This window comes from Rhinatrema bivittatum, chromosome 5 (assembly GCF_901001135.1).
Source record: "Rhinatrema bivittatum chromosome 5, aRhiBiv1.1, whole genome shotgun sequence".
Taxonomy (NCBI): domain Eukaryota; kingdom Metazoa; phylum Chordata; class Amphibia; order Gymnophiona; family Rhinatrematidae; genus Rhinatrema; species Rhinatrema bivittatum.
The window spans coordinates 134,365,106-134,390,696 of NC_042619.1; the positions used below are offsets into that span (position 1 = coordinate 134,365,106).

The 25,591-nt window shown below is 42.1% G+C and overlaps 1 protein-coding gene across 6 annotated transcripts in view; it reads left to right on the forward strand.

Annotated features, from left to right (window-relative positions):
• The window catches only part of MTRF1 (mitochondrial translation release factor 1), a 107,059-nt gene that overhangs the window by 57,038 nt on the left and 24,430 nt on the right, over positions 1-25,591 (forward strand). For all 6 annotated transcript variants that reach the window (XM_029602958.1, XM_029602959.1, XM_029602956.1 and 3 more), the window contains 3 exons: positions 10,048-10,155; positions 10,245-10,417; positions 19,968-20,085. In XM_029602958.1, coding sequence (XP_029458818.1) covers positions 10,048-10,155; positions 10,245-10,417; positions 19,968-20,085 — 399 coding nt within the window. The remainder of the gene's footprint in view (positions 1-10,047; positions 10,156-10,244; positions 10,418-19,967; positions 20,086-25,591) is intronic.

Consider the following 25,591-nt stretch of genomic DNA (forward strand, 5'->3'; position numbering starts at 1 on the left):
TTGTATGTCATACAGGAACACCGGTACATAAAAATTAAAAATAAATAAAATAAATATTGGGGTAATTGAAATCTCCCATTATTATTACACTGCCAAATTGGTTTGCTTCCCTGATTTCTCTTAGCATTTCATCATCTGTCTGACTATTTTGTCCAGGTGGAAGGTAGTATACTTCTATCACTATACTCTTACCCAACACACATGGTATTTCTACCCATATAGATTCTACTGAGCATTTAGTCTCTTGTATGATCTTTATCCTGTTGGACTCTATACCCTCCCAGACATAAAGTGCCACACCCCCACAAGTTGATCCTCCCTATCATTGTGATATAATTTGTACCCTAATATAGCACTGTCCCATTGGTTATCCTCCTTACACCAAGAGGTAGATCTTTAAAAAGTACGCGCAACTGGCGCGAACAAAAGTACACGTGGCTACGCGCGTATCTTATAAAATCCGGGGTCAGCGCGCTCAAGGCTGCGCAAAATCGGCAGCCTGCTCGCGCCGAGCCGCGCAGCCTGCCTCCATTCCCTCCGCGTCCCCCCCCATCTTCCCCTCCCTTCCCCCACCTAACCCACCCCCCGGCCCTACCTAATTCCCCCCCACCACCTTTGTTGGGCAAGTTACGCCTGCTTGAAGCAGGCGTAACGTGCGCGCGCCTCCTCGCATCCCCTGGCACAGGCCACAGTGCCGGGGGACTCGGGACCACCCTCCCGGCCTGCCCCTGAACCGTCACCATAGCCCCGGGACTTACGCACGTCCCGGGGCTTTGCACGCGCCCGCACGCATAAATTCAGGAGGATTTACGCGCACGGGGCTTTTAAAATCTAGCCCCAAGTCTCTAACATAATCGGCATCACAATCTCATAATTTGCTGCTATACACTCTAACTCTCCCATCTTACTTCTTAGACTTCTAGCATTGGCATACAGACATTTCAAAGCGTGTTTTTTGTTTGTATTAACAAGTTGTTTGGGATAATTCAGTAAATGAATTATAATGAATTATAATTTATAGTGCTTCTTTGTGTTTTATTACTAATCCTTTTAGTTCTATGATAACCCACTATTGTCCTAATAATATAGAATTGTACAGTATCTGGAGATTTTATCGTAACAACTTGGTAGTAATGTTTATTAAATTTAGTAAACATTTATCGATTACCTGCTTGTGGTCCAAAAAAATTACTTTTAATAATCACTTTTCATACGTGTCTCATAAAAATCTCAATTTCTATAATATAAAATGACGTATACCAACCTTTAAAAGACAAAACCGAAAAAGAAAAACTGTTTTTAAAAAAAAACAGGATAGAGCCGAAAAATAATTTTTTTATAAAGAATTCAAATCCATAACCATTGTAAAAAGGATATTATACTACCATATTAACTAATATATAAGGTTAAAAATGCTGTACTATATACCTGCCCAATGTCTTAAAGTAACGTTGTCTGAATTATTATTGCTGCGACACCTTCGTTATGCTTAAAACAGATCGAGAAACAATGTAATCCCTCTCAGTCCAGCATATTTATTTCTTCAAACCATTAAACTGCTAAAAATTATTTTACTATAAATTGCCCACCAATAGACATTAAGAAAAAACTTCTTTTGTAAAAATGGAAGCACTATAAATTATAATTCATTTACCGAAAGAATATATTTTAAGATTATGCTAGTATTATCTGAATTATTTTTATACAAAGAAACAATTTGTTTCATCATGTAAGTATATTAAAAACTTTTTATGATCATTAAATCTTATTAATTTTAAAATCAAGGTTATCTTGATCTTAATTAAGTTTATCAAGCTTTATAAATTAATCATTTAATTTATACATCTGTCTTATTCCCAGTAGATATTGACATCTTTATACAAATGTGAAATATATATACATTTGTATAGTTTGGTTGACTGAGGTAATTATTGATTTAATATTTTTATATTTTATTATCAATTTTTAAAAGTTGTATGTAATTTGGTTTTTCCTCTCTCTTCTGTTTGTGGAATTTTTACATGTGTATATATTTCTTAATTTTAATAATGGTAGAGTAATTTAGTAAATCCACTATTTTATAACTTATCTTTCATATATATCAAAGTAACTTTTTAATAATTTTATGCTCAAGTATCTAATCTTTATGTAATTTATTTCGTGTGAATAACTTGTTTCTTATTTATATTTATCAAATATTAAATTATTTTTACAGCCTCTGATGCAGCTGAAAAGGCAAAACTCTGCCAGAGTTGGACACTTTTACTTTTAATCTGAATCAATTAGAATAAATATTGCATCTTTATTTATTTATTTATTTTATTTAAAGTCTCTTCTATACCGATAGCCGTTCGCACATCGCATCGGTTTACAAAAAACAAGAACTTTTGGGCGGAGCCCTTACATATAACCAATAGAAATACAATTAACAAGTAGAGTAGATAATACTGAAAGGCAACGCAAATTAATAAATCAATAAATAGATAAAGAACTATGAACATGAGTCACAATGTACAATAATCAGTGGTCATAAATCATAAGGCATAAATTGTTGGTCATAAGGCATTCCTAGTCATAGAGCATTCTTCCAAGACATCGGTCTAGTTTTTTTTTTTTTTTCACATTTGTGGCTACGCTCAACAGATTTCCGCTTTGTTCATAAAACCATACACATACAGTACTCCAAAATTGTAAAATTTTGGAGGATTGTGTGTATATATATGGTTTATGTAATTTTTGTATATATGTGGACTATGGTTCAATATATATATTAAAATGTTCTCGTTAGGTACCTTAATTATTGTGCTTATATGTACATTGTAGTTAGAATATATACTTTTGAGATGTTGTATTAACTTATGGCAAAGTACCTTAACAAAGAGCTGGCAGGATAAGAGGATATATTTGAAATGGAAGAATAGCAGGCTAAACTAAAAGGAGCTATAATAAGGGCAATAAATCTTTATGTAATGAAGGTAAATAAAAGCAAGAAGAAAAGGTTCTCCAAAGGGGTGGCTGAAAAAATAAAGACCAGAAGATTAGCTCTCAAAAAGATAAATACCGGGAAGAATATTTGGCAAAGTTGAAACAGAATTCAGGATGTCAAAAGTACAAGTGGAAGAAAAGATCACTAAAGAGGCAACATGAGGTGACAAAGCTTTTTTCAGATTTATCAGAGAAAGGAGTCAGGCCAAAGTGGAACTGTAAGATTAAATGGTGATGGGAAACAATCAGGCTGATACGGTACAGTGTGCTCCAACGGAGCGCACTGTTAACCTGCCCTTGGACGCGCGTTTTCCCTTACCCCTCTTATTCAGTAAGGGGCGGAAAACGCGCGTCCAACCTGCGGCACCTAATAGCGTCCTCAACATGCAAATGCTTGTTGATGGCCCTATTAGGTATGCCCGCGCGATACAGAAAGTAAAATGTGCAGCCAAGCCACACATTTTACTTTAAGAAATTAGCGCCTAACGAAAGGTAGGTGCTAGTTTCTGCCGTCACCGGGAAAGTGCACAGAAAAGCAGTAAAAAATGCTTTTCTGTGCACCCTCCAACTTAATATCATGGCGATATTAAGTTGGAGGTCCCGAAGAGTGAAAAAAAAATTTTTAAATGAGCGGGCGGCTGTCGGGCCGAAAACCAGGTGCTCAATTTTGCTGGCGTCCGGTTTCCAAACCCGTGGCTATCAGCGGGCTCGAGAACTGACGCCGGCAAAATTGTCCCTAGCGCCTCCTTTTGCCCGTTTCTACCACACCACCTAATTTAAATACAGAATCGCGCGCACAGGCGAGTGGCCTGTGTGCGTGCCAGGAGAGCGGGCATTCGTCCGCTCTCCCGCGGACTTTACTGAATCAGCCCGAATGTGTGGAGAGGGACAATGAGAAAGCAGAAATGCTAAACAAATACTTCTATTAAATGTTCACTGAAGATGACCTTGAAGAAGGACCACTGATGGTTCACAAGGGTATGGATGGGAGTGGGTTAAATACCACATCATTCATGGAAAAGGGTGTTTTTATGGAACTTGCGACACTAAAGGTGGACAAAGTCATGGGGCCAGATGAGGTTCATCCAAGGATATAAAGCGAATGCAGAAAGGTTCTGGCGGGTCCACTAAAGGACTTGTTCAATAGATCATTGGAGATAAGAATGGTCCCATGGGACTGGAGCTATGGTACCTCTTCACAAAAGAGGTAACTGAGAGGAAGTTGCAAACTAAGACCTCAGAGTGGAAGTTGCAAGCCTTACCTCAGTGATGGGAAACATTTAATAGAGATGCTGCTGAAGGAAAGGATAGTGAACTACCTACAATCCACTGGATTCCAAAATCCTGGGCAGCATAGTTTTACCAGAAGCAAATTTTGTCAAACAAATCTGATTGATTTTTTAAGTTGAGTGACCAGAGAATTAGATTAAGGGCGAGCACTGGATGTGGTTTAGTTGGATTTCAGCAATGTTTTCAATATTGTCCCACATAGGAAGCTCATGAATAAACTAAGCAGGTTCAGGGTGGGCACTATGGTAGTTGGCTAGATTAGAAATTGGCTGAATGATAGACAACAGAGGGGGAAGAGTGAGGTGATTGGGGTGCCTCAGGGATCGGTCCTGAACCTGTTCTTGTTAATATCTTTGTGAGCATTTATTACGGAAAGTTTAAAAGGAAAAAATTGTCTTTTTGAGGATGACACAGATATACAATCAAATAGATGCACCTGAAGGAGTAGACAGAATGCAAAGTGGCCTAAAAAAGCGTGAGGAATGGTCAAAGACTTGGCAACTAAAATTCAGTGCAAAAAAAGTGCAGGATCATGCATTTGGGATGCAAAAATCCAAATGACTATACACAGTGGGGCAGTTGCTAATGTGCACTGATCAGGAGAGAGGCCTCAGGATGATTGTGTCTAATGATGTCAAGGTGGCAAAACTATGTAACAAGGCAGTGGCTAGAGCCATAGGGGATGCAGGACTGCATTGTGAGAGGCATAACCAGTAGAAAAAAGGAGTCAATAATGACCCTGTTCACGTCACGGTGAGGCCTCACCCGGAGTACTGATTTCAGTTCTGAAGGCGATATTTAAAAAATGCTAGAGATAGGGTAGAGACGGTGCAGAGGCAACCAAAAACATGTGGGGGGCTGCACCAAAAGACACATGAGATGAGACTTCAGGACCCTGAACATGCATACCCTAGAAGAGAGGAGAGATAGGATACAGGCATTTAAATACCTGAAAGATATTAATGCACAATTAAACCTTTCCAGTTTTAAGGAAGCTGTAAAACTAGGAATCACAGTTGGAAACTGCAAGGAGGCAGACTCAGGAACAACACTGGGAAATATTTTTTCACAGAAAGCATAGTGGATGCATGGAATGCCTACCTGGAAGAGGTAGTAAAGACAAGCATAATTCAGGAAACCACAGGATAAACACAGAGGAGCCTTTATTGCAAGACGATAAAAACAAAATACTTGGGTAATATGCATGGAGCAATGGTACAACCCATACAAATTAAAATGATTTTATTGAGCTTCCAGGAAAGGCACAGGCTAACCTGCATGGAGCTGAAGTTAAAACCTTAAACAGAGTGTACTGGGGTAATTACAACTTTAAACAGAAGGTATGGAGGTAACTGCATACCAGTCTGGCCTATCCAGTCTGCCCTCTTGCTGGGCAGACTGGATAGGCCATTTTGATCTTTTTCTGCCGTCATTTACTATGCTATATCTAGTAGCACTGTAGAACCGATAAGTAGTAGTGATGCTAGCAGCTCTTTGGTGTTTCAGCAAAGCCATGCCTGTGTCAAATTTTGGCATTGCGCACTAAAGAGAGAATTTTATTTAAAGCTAATATAACTGTTTATTTTATCAATCTCAAAATTTAGCATTTCTAATTTTATTTCGCTAAATTATAATTTTTCTTGCCTTTCACCCTTGAACTTGAACCTTTTGTAGATTGTGATATGTTTTATTTAACCAGCTGGAAAGATGTGGTAGTTCCTGAGCTTTCATCACTCCACTGAGCCTATCTTTAGATATCATGTGTTTTTGTGTATCTAATACAAGCTATCATAGTCTACGAAGATTCCAGTTTTCTTCAGATTCCATACAGCTGTTAGTATTGTGTGTGCCATTCTTGTATTGGGAAATTGAACACTTGATGTTATGTGCCAAACAGCAGCATATCCCTAAAATATTTCTCCAGCACTCTTCTCTAGATTTTTAAACTGTTTTATACAATATTAAAAAGGACTGATTTTTTTTTTTTTGACATGTGCTTTTTTTCAAATTCACAACATATTACAATACATGACTGAGGTGCTCTGTTCAGTCTTTTGCAATATTATTTTGAACCCAAAAATATGTTCTGCAGAACAGTAATTTGCAAACAGTGCCATTTCCAAAATTACACTACATTCAATTGGATGTGAAACTTTAGGATCAGAAATTTTCAGCGCATTGGCTTTTCTGCTCTTCTTCCAAAGGGATTAAGCAAAGATGGTACCATTTCTAGAAGCAAATACATTTAATACTACACCAAGGGGAGAACCAAGATGGCTGCTCTTCAGCAAACATGTTTCTGAGCAGCTTCGGTAGTTTTTCCCTTCTTTCTTCTGGAAAATTTTCCTAAACTCTTCATGAGATGGGGAAATGAAAAGAAGCCATTAAGAAGGGAAATGTCAACTGCCCTTTGTCAGACCACAATACAGGATCACGCGCTTATCCTTACATCGGCAGTTGAAGCTGGCTTGGCTGGTCTTGGGGACGCTAACCTGTCAGCAGTGGAAGTATCTCTCAGCCCCCATCGCCACTCCACTTTTGCATACAGATGCCACCATTTTCTCGGATGCTTCTTTAGAAGTTCCTGGACTTTTGGATGGCTCTTCTTTTGACTCTGCTCTTTCTGCCAAGCCGACACAGATCCTGTGGCAGAGCTCGGCAGGAGAATCGTGAGAGTTGCCAGAAACACTGGTTGGTGCAGATGGGACGGTTCCACAATCTACCGCACTGGCTGGAACATTGGAAATAAGCTCTAAGGATTCTATCTTACCTTCTTTGGCCCCTTCTTTGGATATTCCTGACTGTGCTACTTTGGTGAAACCTGCAGTAATAACTCTGGTCAGTCTGTGGACTATTATGATTTCTGTCAATAAGTCTGTGTCATCTTTGGTTTCTCTAACTACAGACTTGCACAGTAATTTTCAATCTCATGATCTTTGTTTTACGTTCTGTGGAAAAGAAGGTGTCTGAAGGAGAGACATCTTTAACGAAGATTCAAGATGTACAGGTTAATATTATTAAAGATCATAAGAACATAAGAACATGCCATACTGGGTCAGACCAAGGGTCCATCAAGCCCAGCATCCTGTTTCCAACAGTGGCCAATCCAGGCCATAAGAACCTGGCAAGTACCCAAAAACTAAGTCTATTCCATGTTACCGTTGCTAGTAATAGCAGTGGCTATTTTCTAAGTTAACTTAATTAAAAGCAGGTAATGGACTTCTCCAAGAACTTATCCAATCCTTTTTTAAACACAGCTATACTAACTGCACTAACCATATCCTCTGGATAATACTTTAAAATCGTTGGCTCAGTGTGCTGTAGCAGTCAAAAAAGCAAATAGAATGTTAGGAATTATTAGGAAGAGAATGGTTAATAGAATGGAAAATGTCATAATGCCTCTGTATCGCTCCATGGTGAGACCGCACCTTGAATACTGTGTACAATTCTGGTCGCCGCATCTCAAAAAAGATATAATTGCGATGGAGAAGGTACAGAGAAGGGCAACCAAAATGATAAAGGGGATGGAACAGCTCCCCTATGAGGAAAGGCTGAAGAGGTTAGGGCTGTTTAGCTTGGAGAAGAGACGGCTGAAGGGGGATATGATAGAGGTTTTTAAGATCATGAGAGGTCTTGAACGAGTAGATGTGACTCGGTTATTTACACTTTCGAATAATAGAAGTACTAGGGGGCATTCCATGAAGTTAGCAAGTAACACATTTAAGACTAATCGGAGAAAATTCTTTTTCACGCAATGCACAATAAAGCTCTGGAATTTGTTGCCAGAGGAGGTGGTTAGTGCAGTTAGTGTAGCTGGGTTCAAAAAAGGTTTGGATAAGTTCTTGGAGGAGAAGTCCATTAATGGCTATTAATCAATTATACTTAGGGAATAGCCACTGCTATTAATTGCATCAGTAGCATGGGTTATTCTTAGTGTTTGGGTAATTGCCAGGTTCTTGTGGCCTGGTTTTGGCCTCTGTTGGAAACAGGATGCTGGGCTTGATGGACCCTTGGTCTGACCCAGCATGGCAATTTCTTATGTTCTTAACAAATTCCATCTCTACCTCGCGCAAAACTGAAAATATTGAAAATTTTCACAAGTCTCACTGAACCTGAGTGCTTAATTTTCCTCAGATTCCTTTGAGTACACCTGTGGAACTTTTTGCTTCTTATATGAAGAAATTCTATCAATTCCAGAGAATGCATTACCTCCTATAGAGAAGATCTTTGTCTTGCCTGTCTCCAAGAGATCTGTGGATAATGTCTTGGTTGATGTTCCTGCTAATTTAACTGATTTCCTGGAGAATTCTGAAGAAGAAAATGTTATAGGTCGGGCTGCTTTGTCGGTGACCTTTGTTTGTAATAATATTTTTCATCTTTATTTTTGTAATAAAGATGTTCTGTTTAAAGTTCGAAAATGTGGATGTTCAAAGACTTATCCAGAACTACGCAAGAGCGTAGAAAGATGCTTTTGGCCATGAAACCTGTAGTTCTTTCTCTAGGGGCTACTTGTATTATACGTTTTCCTTGTAAATGTGTAGTAAACTTAAAGTCTTCACGATTCTTTTTCTTTGATCCAAAGCAGCTGAGAATATTCTTGGATGCTAAACATGGTATTGTGATTTCCTCTTCCTCTGCTAATGTGGAACTTTCTTGACTGAGTATTGTTCTGCTTTGAAGCTTTCATCCTTACTATGTTGTAATTTGTGTTGCGGTTCTGGCCGCGAGCGCCGCAACCAGACCCTTACCTCCGTGTTCCTGGACCTGTTCCCGCTTTCGTTGGCCTAGTTCCTGGCCTGTTCAGCGGCGTCCCTGCGAGGGCTGCGCCGCCGGGAAGTCTTCTATGGACGCCCTGTTCCTAGGCGCGCGCGCGCGCCACTTGGGCACTTTTCTAGGCCATTTCCCGCCAGTGCTGACTCCGCCCAATTCCTGACGTCAGACGCCACAGCCTTGATAAGCCGGCCACGGTCACCCAGTCTTTGCCTTGCAACGGGCTTACCTACTGGATCTCTGTTGCACTGTGCCCCGGAGCGACCTGTCTTGCTATTCGCTCCGTTCCTGCTACAGTACCTGCCTGGTTCCTGTTTACCTGCTACAGTACCTGCCTGGTTCCTGTACCCGAGTCCTGCTACAGTTCCTGCCTGGTTCCTGTACCCGAGTCTTGCTACAGTTCCTGCCTGGTTCCAGAACCTGAACCCTGTTACAGTACTGACCTACTGTCTTAGTCTGGTTCCAGTTCCCTGTCCTGATCCACTATCGTCTAGCTCCCAGTGGCCGGGCCCCTCCCGGGGGGGCTTCGGCTTCCAAGGGTGAAGCCACCTAAGTCCCAGCGGTTGGGCTCCTCCCGAGGGAGTACCAGCTTCCAGGGTGAAGAGCACCTCTCGTCCAGCCTGAACATCTGCCTCCCGGCCTGCCAGTTCCTAGAGACATTGACCATCTTTTCCCAGTCTCCTGCAGGTCGGCCCAAGGGTCCACTAAACTGAAACTCCCACAACAATTTGCCTCTTATTTTAGCCATTCCCCATGGCTTTTGCTGTTCCCCTTCTCTTATTGGGGTCTAAATAAGGCATTATGTCTTGAGATACTTATTTCTTTCTTCAATGATTTCTTCATTATGTTGTGTATAACCATGTAAATTACCTATTTTTCTTTGTCAAATATATTTTATATTTGATTTAAAATTAATTAATAAAGTTTAAAAAAATACTACTACACCAAATAGATTAAAAGAGGCAGGAGTATAAGCAATCATGTACTTTGTACTTATTGTAGGTGACATTTGCCAGCAGTTCACCCAAGAAATGTTTGAAATGTACCAGAACTATGCGCATTACAGATCCTGGACCTTTGAAATCCTGAACTATACCACATCTGAGTACGGTATGTTAGTGTAACTTGCTTTCCTTATTGTACCTACAGAAAGAGATGTAAAGAGGATAAGTCATCTTACCTTAAGTTTTCCTTTCCAGGAGGGTTGCACCATGCAGCTGCCCGGGTTTCAGGAGACGCTGCATATAAGCGTCTGAAGTATGAAGGAGGGACACACAGAGTTCAGAGAATCCCTGAAATTGGTCTCTCCTCGAGAATGCAGCGCATTCACACTGGGACAATGACAGTTATTGTCCTTCCTCAGCCAGATGAGGTAATCCAACTAGCAAATATTGTATTTATTTATTTTAAAAGATTTATAACCCGCACTCTCCAAAAATTCAGAGCTGGGAACCAGCAACTCACACATAAAAGGCTCAAACAACAATAACATGCCTAGTAAAAACACAGATGTTCACAAAAGTGAACAAGCATTCTTAGTGAGGCATCAAATATAATCAGAGGGAGACACTAGTAACAGCAAGGTAAACATCTATCAATGGTCAAGGGCTTCAAATAACAAAGACCAGAGAGGAGTTCAGTGTAAAAGGTATCAAAAGTGCATTTCTAGTCTGTTAAATCAAAGGTACTTTTGTAAAGAAACATCTTGAGAGCGTTTTTACATGCCTACATATCAATCATAGAATGAAGCTCTGCAGACAGTGAGTTCCAAAACAGGGGACCAGCAATTGAAAAGGCCCGGTCATGATTTCAGCGTGGTGTGCAAGTTGAGTGGAAGGTACCTCCAGCAAAGCCCCTATTAGCAGATCTTAAGGCTTTGGAGGGGGTATAAATACGTAATATAGAGCCAATCCAGGGTGCATTGACATTATTCAACAATTTGGGGCTAGTATTGTAGCAATTTTCAAAAGCCCACTTACTTGATTAAATGCTTTTTAAAAATCAGGCTCTTTATGTATGAGCGTGGCAAGTTTAAATTTCACACGCCATTGAACAGGGAGCCAGTATAGTGTGCAAACCACATGCATAATTTGATTGCTTACAGGTTCTTCATGGTTTTTTTCATTTCAAAATTTGGGCATGTGAAATTTAAGGGACAATACAAAATGTAACTTTCAATTTTCAAGAGATTGCTTCAGTTCCACCCTTGCTTATTTTTATTTTACCTCTTTGCAGTCTTTATACACAAACCGAAGGGTTTTTTTGTGGGGTTTGTTTGTTTTGTTTTTTTAAATCAAACCCCCTTAGTCTAATTGTAAAAAGTGCTACCAGTCCAAACAAATTTATTAGATCAGCTTTTTTTTTTCATTCACTGAGGACCTAATGTAGTAAACTGTGCTGTAATACTGTATGCTGAAATTCAGTGCAGTTTTAGGGTATTTATGTCTACATTTTTTATTGAAATAGAAAAACATGCTGTAATAATATACTCCTTAAAAAAAAAAAACCCTCACTGGATCCTACCTGTCCTGCCAACTGTCATCCCTCTCCCTTCTCCCTTTTGCCTCCAAACTACTTGAATGTACTATTCACCACCACTATCTTGACTTTCTTACATCTCAAGGCATTCTTGATCCATTCTAGTCTGGTTTTCTCCCTCTACATTCAACTGAAACAGCCCTTGCCAAAGTTTCCAATGACCTGTTTATGGCTAAACCCAAAGGTCTTTATTCTTTCCGTATCCTCCTTGACCTATCTGCTGCTTTTGACACTGTTGATCACCACCTACTCCTTGATACTTTGTCCTCACTTGGATTTCGGGACTCTGTCCTGTCTTGGTTCTCTTCTTACCTCTTCAATCACACTTTTAGTGTTTCCTGTTGTGGTTCCTCCTTTACTGCCATTCTACTATCAATTGGTGTGCCTCAGGGCTCCGTCCTGGGCCCTCTTCTTTTCTCAGAATATACTAATTCCCTTGGTGCTCTGATTTCCTCTCATGACTTTCAATACCATTTTTATGCTGATGACTCCCAGATCTACCTTTCTACACCAGAAACTTCGCCAGAAATCCAGTGCCGGATCTTGGCCTGCTTGTCTGACATTACTGCCTGGATGTCCCGCCGCCACTTTAAACTCAACATGGCCAAAACGTAGCTCTTTATCTATTCCTCCCAAGCCTACCTCCAAATTTTCCTCCTTTCTCTGTTTTTGTGGATAACAGTCGTCATCCCTATCCCATCAGCCTGTAACCTTGAAGTCCTCTTCGACTCCTCTCTGTCGTTCTCTATGCATAGCCAAAACATTGCTAAAATGTGTCATTTCTTTCTTTATACCACAAAAGATGTTTAGAAATTGCAAATACACCAAATAATATAAGAAATTAGTGGTTGCAGGTAGTTTTATGGTCTGATAATTCATATAGTGACCAAAGGTGTGTGATTGTGATATAAAAAATGTAATTAATAACAATTGTAGGTAAATCAAAATCAACAATGTGTATTAATACTCCTCTGTCCCCCAACACAAGACCGTTTCGCCGAAGCTTCATCAGGAGGAACAAATCACATTTAATTTTTTACACATAGGATATAAGATATAATATCGCACTAAGAAGCTGAAAGAATGTAACCATTTAGAAATGAAGCCTTGAAAAAATGTCTAATTGGGGACTCAAAGAAATGTGTTGTAATTAAATAAATATATATATATTCACCTGGCATAAGTTTTTGTTTCTTATGCATATCAAGCAAAAATATACAAACACAAATTTCAATTTTTCTAATTCCCCTCCCCATCAAAAAGGACACATAGGAGGGAAATAGAAACCCACCTGAACCAAATACCTCCACTAACCCACCCAGCCCTATTTCACCTGTAACCAAACTATAACCCCAAAAGGGAAGCTTGGAGAGGCACGTACTTTGCCTACAGGAACGCTGCCCCTGGGAATCCCAGCTGATCAAGATCCTGGCGATTGGAGATGTTATTTGGGAGTGCTTTCTGAAGTTCTTTAAATTCAGCTTCTGCAGCGGCACGCAGCCACCAAGCACGTGCCCCAAGGGCAAAGTTTTGTTTGTTGCTTGCTCCGTTGGTTGCTGATGGGTAAGAAGAGGAAGGAGAATGTTCAGTCTATCCCTCTGAAGACAACTTGGACTCATATTTTACCAGCCACTCACAAATAAAGGGATGGGGGGTATTAAGGGATCAGCCTCAGCTTCAGCTCACCTTGTCTCTTCCACCTCACTGAACCCTAGATTCTAGGTCTCCGCCAGCCCTAGATGGGAGGAGAGATATAATACTGCAGGGAGGAGATGAAAGTACTGAAATAGTTTTATGTTTCTCTCTGGTAGGGTGAGAATGGAGTGGTAAATGCTGCTACATTTTTAGTGTGTCCCAAATTTGCAGACAATTATGCCAGTTTCCAACACTTCCCTTAAGCCTCCCCCATCAGATTAGAGATACTTTGTTCCAAAGCAGCGATTGTATTCCAATCTCTGATGAATTGAATTGTCAATATTGTGCTATTTTATCAATTATCCAACATACATTCCAAAATTTTAAGGAGCAAGAACAGAAAATGGAAGGTTTAGAAGTTCAGATTGAAAAGATCCAGAATTCATTTTTGGCCCTAATTAAGGACAATAAATTGCTGCATCGCAAGATTAAGTTTAGAGAGATTTGTGATAGGTGTTTTATTCTCCACTTGGTGAATTTGACTCAACATCCGGGGAGCTCTTCTGAAAGTATGTTGAGAAAGTTTTACTTGGATATAGTAAACGTTTCTCCACAAGATATTCCTTCTTTTCTTAAAGTTTGTTTATTTACCTCCAAGAATTCAAGAGATGTCAGTTTCTAATTCCCTAGCTGGAGCTAATGCCCCTGCTGGGATTAATGATTTGCCTACCAAAATTCTGAAATTCGGGATCATGTTTCTTTGTCTGCAGTGCAGTTAATAATTTATGCACATGAATGTGACAAAGATCATACACTTAAGGATTTTTTTAGGCTTAGTGATAAAATGTTTCTTGGAAATAGGCTTGCCATTTTTGCAGATGTGTCTAAGTCTGCACAGAACAGAAGGAAAAATTTCTTACCAACAAAAGATAGGGTACTTGCTTTGATGTTTTTATGCTTAGATTCCCATGCAAGCTACAGTGCTACATGGTGTAAAATACTGTTTTTATGAGCCTGATCAACTGGAGAAATTTCTCCAAAACAACTTTATAGGTCTGGTGTTGTTGGATGCCTATAAGTAATAGGTTGGTTAAATTTGCTTTGTTTTGCTCCCCCAGTTTTGGTCTAATATAAAATGGATTATCTTTTTTTTTTTTTTTTTTTTTTTGCAAAATACTTTATTTCGGAGAAGCAACACAAACAATATCAAATAAATTCACCATAATCAAACAGTACGTAATATTTAGACCACAAGTCTCGCACAAAATTATTAGCAGCGGCCCTCCTTTTCTGTTTTCTTCAATGAACCCCTCTCCCCCATCACCCCCATTCTCAGCAAGGCAAGCAAACTGTGTCATCACACGTACTACCCAATCGCACCATTCACACCGCCAAGCGTCCACCCCCCGCCCTCCCCTACCACCCACTCTGTTATTACAGAGTTATTCAAATAAAGAGAACACAAAATCAGCTAAGTGACCTATTGTGTCCATAAAGGTGAGTAGCCAAAGTCTGTCAGGGTACGCTGAATATCTTTTGGCAATAATGTGAAGAAACAGCCCAGAGATTACAGTATTCTTTACTCATCTTCTGACTTCGTCCTTTAAAGTCCATCCACTCCATCTGCATTGTTGCGGCAATCCGATGATACCAGGGTGCTAGTGTCGGTGACATTAATGGCTCTATCCAGTTGTTCAAAATTGTGCGACAGGCCAGTAAAATAGCTATACGTCCAAATCTGTCTTTCGCAGAAGAGTGCCTTGTAGGGCGTCTTTCAGGCCAGCCATGAGTACCGTGCCTAACTTCGTAAGCGCAACTTCCATACATCAAGAGATAAACTCCAGCACAGCATCCCAGAAGGTACTTAAGCTGGAGCATGTAAGCAAGCGATGCAATAAAGTCCCAGCTGTTTGATTGCATTTAATACACAGCATAAATGGCAACCGCCCCATTTGGTATCGCCTGACATCGTCACAAATGGCATGATGTAATATCTTAAACTGTAATTCCCAGAGGGTGTAATCAAGAACAAGAGTTTACAGTGATTTGAAACACATAAGAACAAACTCTGGCATAACTACCTCATCCCAAGTGGACGTCCAATAGGATGCTAGGTGCTCAATGTGTGGAAATTTCCGAAGCCACTTACACACGTCACCCCAGCCTTTTATTGAATTCCGGGTTAAAGCCACATCGAACACCTTTTGGGCAAACTTCCAATCCATAAAGATCAGCTATCCAAGAAAAAGTCTGAACATAGTGCCGGGCTTGCAGGTAAGCAAAAAAATGTATATTTGGGAGTTGATAGAGCCACACAAAATTTTCATAAGTCTGTGTACGTGGATGCTCTTGCTCATACAGATGATAAAAGAACGGTAGTCCATGTTTAATCCATGAAGCAAAAATCCCACTGCACTCCTGACCGGCTAGAAAATCTTTATTGCCAAGTAACGGTAACAATAGAGAGAACAAACCAGGTAACTGTTCTTGAGATCTTAGCCAGGACCATGCCTTAGGACATGGGTTAATTAATTGTTTTGGAATGACCATAGTAAGTAAAGTCTGAGGGCGCGCCTGTATCACAAACAAGGGGGACCAGGGCACCGTCATACAAGACAAGAGACCCTCTTCACAATAAATGTATTTACCAGTCAGCCACTCCCCTACAAAAAGTGTAGCTGGCACGCCACGTTGTATATGCGAAAATCTGGGAGCCCCAACCCTCCGGTCTCTGGTATTTTGAAAAATTTGATATTTGATGTGAGCCCTGCGCCCTGCCCATATGAACTTTTGAAACATTGAATGCAGCCACAACAACTCTCTGTTGAGCAGCCAACAAGGAAGCATGTGCAACTTGTATAAAAGCTTGGGGGCTATAACCATCTTTAACAGTGCTCCACACCCAAAAAGAGACAAAGGAAGCGATTGCCAAGTTGCCAGCTGCGCCTTAATATCTGCCAGAGTTCGCCATATATTGAGGGCATAAAGATCTTTCAACTCTTGGGGCACCCATATCCCCAGGTATTTAAGTTTTCCTGGGGCCCATATAAAAGGGAAGTCTCCCTGCCAGGTGTTCGGCAGCTGCAAGTCAAAGACCAAGGCCTCAGATTTAGTGAAGTTAATATGGAGACCCGCAATTTCATGAAATTGAGTGAAAAGTTTAATGATCACTGGGATACTATGACGTTGGCCTACAAACAGCAGAATGTCGTCTGCAAACAGGGCAAGCTTCAGCTGGTGACCACCAATACTAAGCCCCCAAAAATCCGCTTCAAGTCGGAGCTTTGTAGCAAGAGGTTCTATAGCTAGGACAAATAAAAGAGGGGATAATTGGCACCCCTGGCAGACCCCGCAGTGCAGAGAGAAGGGATCTGACAGAGAACTGTTTATCAGGAGCCTTGCACTCGGGTTAGTATATAGCACCTGTAACCAAGTTACAAAGTGCCCAGAAAACCCATAGTTTTGCAGTTCCCAGGAAAGATAATCCCAAGATACTGAATCAAAGGCTTTTTCCGCATCTAGGCTGAGAATAAGAGCCTCTGCGGACAATAACTCAGGGCCGCTATTAAACCTGCACACATTTTTTACCCCTTGCCTGCCTTTGACAAACCCTGTTTGATCAGGATGTACCAAGGAGGGAAGTACACTACTGAATCTAGACGCCAGAACAGCCAACAGTATCTTGATATCTACATTAATAAGGGAAATGGGATGATAGGAGCCTACTTCCTGAGGGTCCTTACCTTTTTTTGGAAGAAGAACAATGGTAGACCTATTCTCTAGGGAATTTATAGTTTTCTCCTCGCGGATGCTATTAAAATACAGCGCCAGCGTTGACAAAAGAGGAAACTTCAGTATCTTATAGAATTCTGAGCTTATGCCATCTGGTCCCTCTGCCTTCCCGAGCTTGAGGTCCTGAATTATTGCATAAATTTCACTATCTTTAATAGGGGAATTTTGAGCCTCTAATCGGTCGGCAGAGATTGTGGGCAGGGAAAATCCTGAAAAAATCTGGAAGCAATTTCAGGTTCGCTCGGCTTTCTATTATATAATGTTTGATAATAGTCAAGAAAGCTAGCTGCAAGCTCTTCCCATGAAGACTGACATACCCCCTCCCCGGCTCTGAATGCTGGTGGTAACAGATTTAGGGTCGCGGGCCCGCACCAAATTAGCAAGAGGTTTACTGCGACGGCCATATTTATATAATTTATACTTTTAGTAATGTAAGGATTTAGACGCCCTTTGATGGAGAAGCATGTTTAACGTCTCCTGAAGTCGGCTGACCTAACATTTAGTGGATTCGGACATATTTTATATATTGCGCGATTGGGCACGCCTTAGCTCTGCAGTAAGGCACAATATCTCTGCATTCTTTTTTTCTTATTATTGTCTTTCTTGGAGATGGATGTATGTATGACCATTTAGGTTCTAGTTCAAGATGTTTCTTGAGTTTTGTAATCCAAAAATTAATTAAAATATAATTAAAATAATGTATCCCCAATTGTTGAAAGGCAAATCACCATAAACACTCCAAGGGTTCTGCCTCCCATTCTAAGAATAGGTTTCATGGGTAGTTAATCACATGACTCTTGGCTTTGGGAGAAAGAAATTTAAGGTACGCCACCCAGACTGCAAGAAACTTTCTTTTTTGTGCTGGTGATTCCACGGAACCTGCATTCACCAAATGCCACAACCCATGCAAAGAATTCCTCCATTGCCAAAAAGAAGGTAATTTCTCTTCTTTTGACACCAAAGGTTTTCCTTATAAACAAACTAAAATATTTCCCCCAAACTCCCAAAGAGGAAGAGTCATCAAAAATAACCCTTTTGGGGTAAGCATAAGTTCTTGATGCACCTCCCGACCTAAGAAAACCCCAATCCTTCTCTAGTATTGCTGTATTTGAGAATATACCCAAAATTGATGACCCAAAGATGCCTTTCCTAAATTGCATTTCTGGTACCTATCCATAGTCACTAAACTTGCTTTAAATTATCTAGACTGGGGAAAATATGTCCTTTTCAAAAGTTTATATTGTACCTCTTTCAAGGAGGCATTAGTAACCAAGCTTGGAATTCTTGCAAAAGATATAGCTAACTGGAAGCCTCTTCCATCTCTGGGTTAACAACTAAAAATTGCAGTTCCAATCCAAAAGAAGCCCCTTCAAAGAAGCATTCAAAACTGATATCGAAGTTCTCTCTAATTCCTCTATTTTAGAGATTCCCTCCAATCTCACCCCCAGATCCTTAGTAAGATTCTCTGTATTTAATGAGACTACATCATGTCTTCATTGTAAATAAGCAAAGAAGGCCGCCTAATCCAGATTGTATTTATGCTTAATATCCTGAAACAGATAAATCACACCCTCCTCATCTATTATAGATGACATTTCTTGAATCCCTATCTGAGCCCAAATGCTTAGTAAATGAGGCCCTTAGTTTGCATTCCAGGGACAACATCTACATTACCGCACAAAAAATAGTTTCCTGGTGATCATGCTGAATTTTGGAGCACAGGGTTCTTCATGAAATCCTCAAGGGATGATCAAAACACTAGATTATAAATGGGCTGGTAGCATATTTATCCTGGCATGCAGAAGAAACTTCACATTCTAGGGATGAGCTAAACTCATTTCATATTCAAGAGGGGTGAAATCACAGGCCTTAAATTGTAACAAAGTGTAGACTAGATCAGTTCCCAAATCTAGAATATTAATCAACCTGCTAAAAAAAAAAGTTAACTCCCAATATCGTAAGCTAATATTATGCTAATACATTAAAAAATACACTAATACAAAATGTTTGCACAAATTCAAGTTAGAATGTGCACACTCAGCCTTTTGCATAGGATGAATGTACATTTTAATTTGGACAGAGGAAGAGAGGCTCTGGATTCTTATAGCGACCCTCCTGCACCTCAGACACTGGCAGATTGGGAAACAGAAGCAGGAGTGCCCCATGCACCGCTTGCTCTGCTTGCCCCGCTGTCTTCCACGCCAGCTGATCCAAGAGGAAGAAAGATCAAATTATGCTACTAACCCCACAAAATGCCTTACTGCTTCCGCACTGCAGGTATTTTGTTTTTCAGCTTTCCTCTTTTTTTTTTTTTCTTCCCAGGACTCATTTTCTATTGTACCCCTCATTTTATATGCACAAAATATGTTAGCACAAATCATTTTTGCACACATGAGGTGAATTTATGTACACCTTGTATCATCAGTTCCTTTGTATTTGGAAAACATGATTTGTGATCACAGTTTTGCATGCAGAAAATTAGGTAAAATATAAACTGAAGATTAAAAGAAGATGCCACCTCTTTTGTTATATCTTATACAAGAGATATTGAGATGACAAGACATGTCTCCCAGAAGTTTTCAAATCCCCATTTTAGTAACCTGGACAATGTTGCTTAAACTAATAAGCTAAATATCACTTCGCAGCTTGTTTTTGACTGATGATCTGTCTAATCACCTGCAAGATCTGAATCATGAGTGGAGGATAGTCCCTTCTTGGCCTTTTGGCTGAGATTGAGAAACTATACGATGTGGGGGAGGGGTTAATGCCCTGTCGCCTGAACCCCGCTGGGGACATGAAACCATTTGGATCCTGGTCAAACCAAAAGAATTAAATTGTCCTGTTTAAAACACAAATAAAAGTATTGCTCTGTAATAATACAGTAATGTTCAATGTTTGCTTTTTTTTTTTTTTTTGCCAAGCTCTGCAGAACTTAACTACATTTCTTCTGACCCTAGGTAGACATTAAATTGAACCCTAAGGATTTGCAAATAGACACTTGTAGAGCTAAAGGAGCAGGGGGGCAGCATGTCAACACAACTGATAGTGCTGTGAGAGTTGTTCACATTCCCACAGGTAAGTCTGTTTGCTAAATATGAATTTTCTTTTTCCTTATTTTCTCTCTCAAAATGTTGTTCAGAGGATATGACAAAGAAGAAAGTGAAAATATTATTTCACAAACTAGACATGAGAAGCAAGAGACAACCTACAAATAGAATTGTGACGTTTAAAAATACGTCAGTACCAGTCTAGCTAGATTGGTGTTAACTTATTTTTAAACGCCACAATTCTTTTTATTCAGAGAGTATGAATAGAAAAAGAAAAAGTAGTGTTTAAGATATAGAAGGTAGTTGAACTTTTTAATAAATGAGTCAAGTAAAATTGAGCAGTAATATGTCAGATAATCAGGCCGATCCAATAAACCCAGACAAGCCATACTTTCGCATAAACATGACTTAGATTAGAGATAGGCCACTCTAGCCTCCCTAAATACATTTCAGTATTTAGTAGTTAGTACCTAGCTCCCCTTTTTCTTTTCCATTCCCAGTAGCATTCCCTTGTTTTATTGTAACTTTTTCTTCATCTGATTATGGTTTAATGTTTTTCTGTTTTTTTGTTATTGTTAAGATCTCTGTTCTCTGTAAACCGAGTTGATTTGCATCAAGAAAGTCTGTATATAAAAGCTCTAAATAAATAAATAAATAAATAAATAAATAAATAAATAAATCTGCGTGGAAAACAGGTGCTTGGTTTTGAGCAACTGCTTTCCTAATGCGCGCTCAGCCACCTCTCCTGGATGCACGACCAATTATTTAAATGAGGGGTCGTGCTAAAAAGGAGGTGCCAAGGACAAATGTAAGTCCCTAGCACAGAGATGGCCAACCTTTTGAGCTCAGTGTGTCAAAATTCATTAAAAAACCGAGCATAACTCGGGTGGTGTGTCACTTCTAGAAAAATCCATAATTTTGTGATATTTGTAGCTCTAATCAATAACAAAAAGTTATAATTTTAATATGTACTGTATTTATTAATAAAGCAAAAACAAATAATTCTTTACCTTACCTGCTTAGTGACTTTTTTGTTGCTGAATTTCATTGGCTAAATCTTCAATTGAAGGTTGGTATTTCGTACACTTCAAGTCCAAGCAAGAGTTACAAACTTCATCTATCAGTCGGTTTCTTTTATTGGCTCCCATTCATTTTCACACCACTCCCTCCCCATCCCCCAGGCATGCACACATTCATTCTCACACACACAGACCCCCAGGCAGGCACCTATGCATTCACACACATACACCCCCAGGCAGAGTCCCATTCATACAAATGCACATACTAAAGGTAGACCCCCCTCTCTGTTGCCAGCAACATCGGAACCTCTCTCATTCTTCTGCTGCCACTGTCACTGCTGCCACATGGCTATTGGGGAGGTGCCGATTGCTGCTACTGACACTGAAGCCCATTCTGCTGCCTCTTCTGTGCAGGCCCCGTGGGCTTCCACTTTCTCCATGCTGATCTCGTACATTGTGAGATCCGTAGAGAAAGTGCTACTCTTGCACATTCCCAAAGATTACATGTGCCAATCACTAAAAAGTAATTTTGTATTGCCTTTGCTGTCTGATCTTAGTTTTCTAATTGGTTGGTTACAGGCTTTTTTTTTTTCCACCTTCCCTTTCTTATTTTTTTGCCAATTCCTTTTATATTGTCTTTTTTTCTGTTTCTTTTCTCTCCATCTTCTTCCCTCAAGCACACAGTCAGGTTCTCATTCTCACATGCATTTCTCTTTCTCACACACACACAGGCTCTCACTGGCACATGCTCTCTCTCATACAATCATTCATACACACAGGCTCTCACTGGCACATGCTCTCTCTCATACAATCATTCATACACACGTTGGGTCCCTCCCCCAGTTGAGATTTCCCGAGTTGATTTCCGCGATCCCTCAGAGGTAAGCCTCGGACTGGTGGCCGACCCTCGGCGGGGACCTAGCCCCCGACATCGGGTGAGGCTGAGAGGCAGCGGATGCAACCTCAAGCGTGATGGTGAAGGTATTTTCCCTATCACCCCGCAGCCGGAGACCGCCCAGAACGAAACTGGGACGCGCCGAGACAAGGTAAGGTAGAAATCTATTTAAAAGTCTCCGGTCTCCGAAGCTCGAGGAGATGCACAGGTCGCCAGCCGGGCCCAGTGCCACTGGGTTGATCTGCCCTAGCAGGGCTAGACCCTGGTTAGATCCGAGGGCTCTCCCACGTGGGGACCCTCCGAGGTGGTTGCCATATTGTCCGCGTGGTCGCCGTCACCATTTTGGCTCTGTTCGCCGCCCTATCCGCTGCTTCGATCCGTGCGCACAGAGGCGAGCCGTGCGCACAAATACCTTGTGCACACAACGTCGCACGCCCAAGTACCGGGCACACAAACGACATGCATAGCCATGCGCCTACGATACCGGGTGCATAATTTCGACCTGTATGTACAACAGCATGCGCACCAAGCCTACACGCGCAACTTCAACACACACCGGAGCGCACAACTATATTGTACGCGCACAACCCATGGCACCACCTAAAAATAAACTCAAAGCTCAGGGCCTTTGCCCAGCATGCCACATTAGAGCTGCACAGCAGGAGGAGGCCTCGGCCCAGGGTATACAGTGCGAAGATGCTCTAGGGGACCCAACCTATGGCCCTCCCCAGCCGGTACCAGACCCCAGCCTCTCAAGCAGTATGCCGGACCTGGCATTACACAGCGGGACCCTCCCTCAAACGGGACTCCCCAGGGACACGGCACCCCTAGTCTAGACCCAGCATCTATCTCCTGGGTGGAATTCTTCAAAGGTCTGCATACCTTCGTACACATGCAACTGGGGCCTCCTATAATGCGACCACAGGCTCCACCAAAGGACCTCAACATGCCGGGACCTTCTATGCCCAGGGAAGTGATCCCACCACCCAGAAGTCCCATCTTCGGGGACACAGACATCTCAGATGAGGAGTCAGAACCCCTGGAGAAAGGGGAACTCCCTCTGGGGACAGAACCCCATCGAACCATGAGACGCTTCTTCACCAAAGACGAGCTTCCAGATCTGGTCACACACAGTTTAAAAGAGCTTGCCATCCTGGGCACAAGTCCCTCGGGGGAACCTAAGACGAACCCACTATTAGAGGGACTCCATCAGACCTCCCGCCATTTCCCACTATTACAAGCCGTCCAGCAACTAATTGACCTGGAATGGGAGGCCCCAGAAACTACATTCAAAGGGGGCCGGGCTCTGGCAGCCATGTACCCTCTGGACCCAGCCGCCAAAGATCTCCTGGCATGTCTGAAAGTGAATGCCATGGTCTGCGCGGCCTCGAAGCGCACTACTATCCTGGTGGAGGGAGGAGCAGCACTCAAGGATGCTCAAGACAGACGTCTGGAATCTATCCTCAAACAGTCCTTTGACGTCTCCGCTATGTCTTTACAGTTCGCGGCCTGCTGTGCCGTGGTGACACACGCCTGCTTAGCACAGACCAGGAACAACACTCCTGGGGAGGCCCTGGAACCAGCTGTATCATTCCTCTCAGACGCCTTTTCGGATCTGGTACGCACAGCAGCTAGAGGAGTCTCATCCACCGTGGCAGCCAGAAGACAAATCTGGCTCTGAAACTGGTCAGCCGACGCATCCTCCAAAACGAGACTCACAAGGATGCCTTTCAAGGGAACACTCCTGTTCGGAAGCGAACTAGAGAAACTAGCCAACAAATGGGGCGAGTCCCCACTGCTGCAGCTACCGGAGGACAGGAATAAGAGAAACCAGCGATCCTTCCCCGGACCTCCAGGGGCAGAAGATGACAGCGCTTCAACCCATATAGAAGTTAATTTCAAGCGGCCCGCCCCGCAAGCTGGAACCAGTCCTTTCGGAACAAGCACAACAAAAGGGGAGCCAGCTCGGGCTCAGGCCCCGGCCGCACCGCACAATGAAAATCAGCTGACCCAACTAAAGGAAGAAGCCATGGGGGCAGACTTGCCCTATTCTACCAAAGATGGGTCGAGATAACTTCGGACAAGTGGGTCCTATCCATCATTCGAGAGGGATGTTACCTGGATTTCCACCATCTCCCTCCGGACAAGTTTGTGGAATCTCCCTGCCATGACCCTTCCAAGAGAATGGCAGTGGAAGCTACACTGACCAGATTACTAGCCTTAGAGTCTATAACACCGGTGCCCCCACAACAAATAAATACTGGCCATTACTCCATCTATTTTATCGTCCCCAAGAAGGAAGAAACGTTCAGACCTATCCTGGACCTCAAGGCGGTCAACCGTCACCTGAAGATTCCTCGCTTCCGCATGGAAATCCTACACTCGGTAATAAGGGCGATACAACCGGGAGAGTTTCTTACCTCCCTGGATCTGTCAGAAGCCTACCTACACATTCCGATCCATCAAGAGCATCAGCATTTTCTACGCTTCTCGATCCTGGGCCATCACTACCAGTTCCGGGCACTACCTTTCGGGCTAGCCACTGCACCCCGGATGTTTACCAAGATCATAGTGGTGGTGGCAGCAACACTAAGGAAGGAAGGAATCCGCGTGCACCCTTATCTAGACGATTGGCTGATAAGAGCGAATTCCCCAGAGGAAAGCCACCAGGCAACCAAAAGAGTCAAAACTCTACTGGAGAGCCTCAGGTGGGTGGTCAACACAAACAAGAGCTGCCTGCAGCCCTCCCAATCTCTAGAATACTTGGGAGTCCGGTTTGACACCAAACAAGACAAGGTCATCCTGACACCGACAAGGAGATCAAAACTGATGACCCAGTTACGAACCCTGTTGAGCGAACTTCACCCCACAGCATGGGATTACCTACAGGTTCTCGACCTCATGGCATCCACACTGGAAGTAGTCCCATGGGCACGAGCTCACATGAGACCCCTACAACGCTCACTACTATCATGATGGAATCCACTGTCCCAGAACTACACCGTACGGCTTCAGCTCCCGGACAGAGTTCGGGCCCAACTACGATGGTGGCTACAAGAAGCCCATCTGAGCCAGGGAACAAGACTATCCTCACCAACCTGGATCCTACTCACCACGGATGCCAGCCTATGAGGATGGGGAGCACACTGCCAGGAGCTAACCGCCCAAGGGCAATGGAACGAAGAAGAGTTGGGATGGAACATCAATCGCCTAGAAGCCTGGGCAGTCAGACTAGCCTGCCTAAGGTTCGGACACAGACTCCGAGACAAAGCCGTCAGAGTAATGTCAGACAAGGCCACAACAGTGGCCTACATCAACCGTCAGGGAGGAACCAGAAGCCAACAGGTGTCTCTGGAAATAGACCCCCTAATGTCATGGGTGGAAGTGAATCTTCAAGAGATCTCGGCCGTCCACATTGCCGGTAAGGACAGTGTCGCAGCGGACTACCTCAGCAGAGAAAGTCTAGATCCAGGAGAATGGAAGCTGTCGACCACAGCATTCCAATTGATAGTAAACCGTTGGGGAACACCAACCATGGACCTCCTGGCAAACCGGTCCAACACCCAAGTACCCAGTTTCTTCAGCCACAGGCGGGAACCCCAGTCCCAGGGAATCGATAC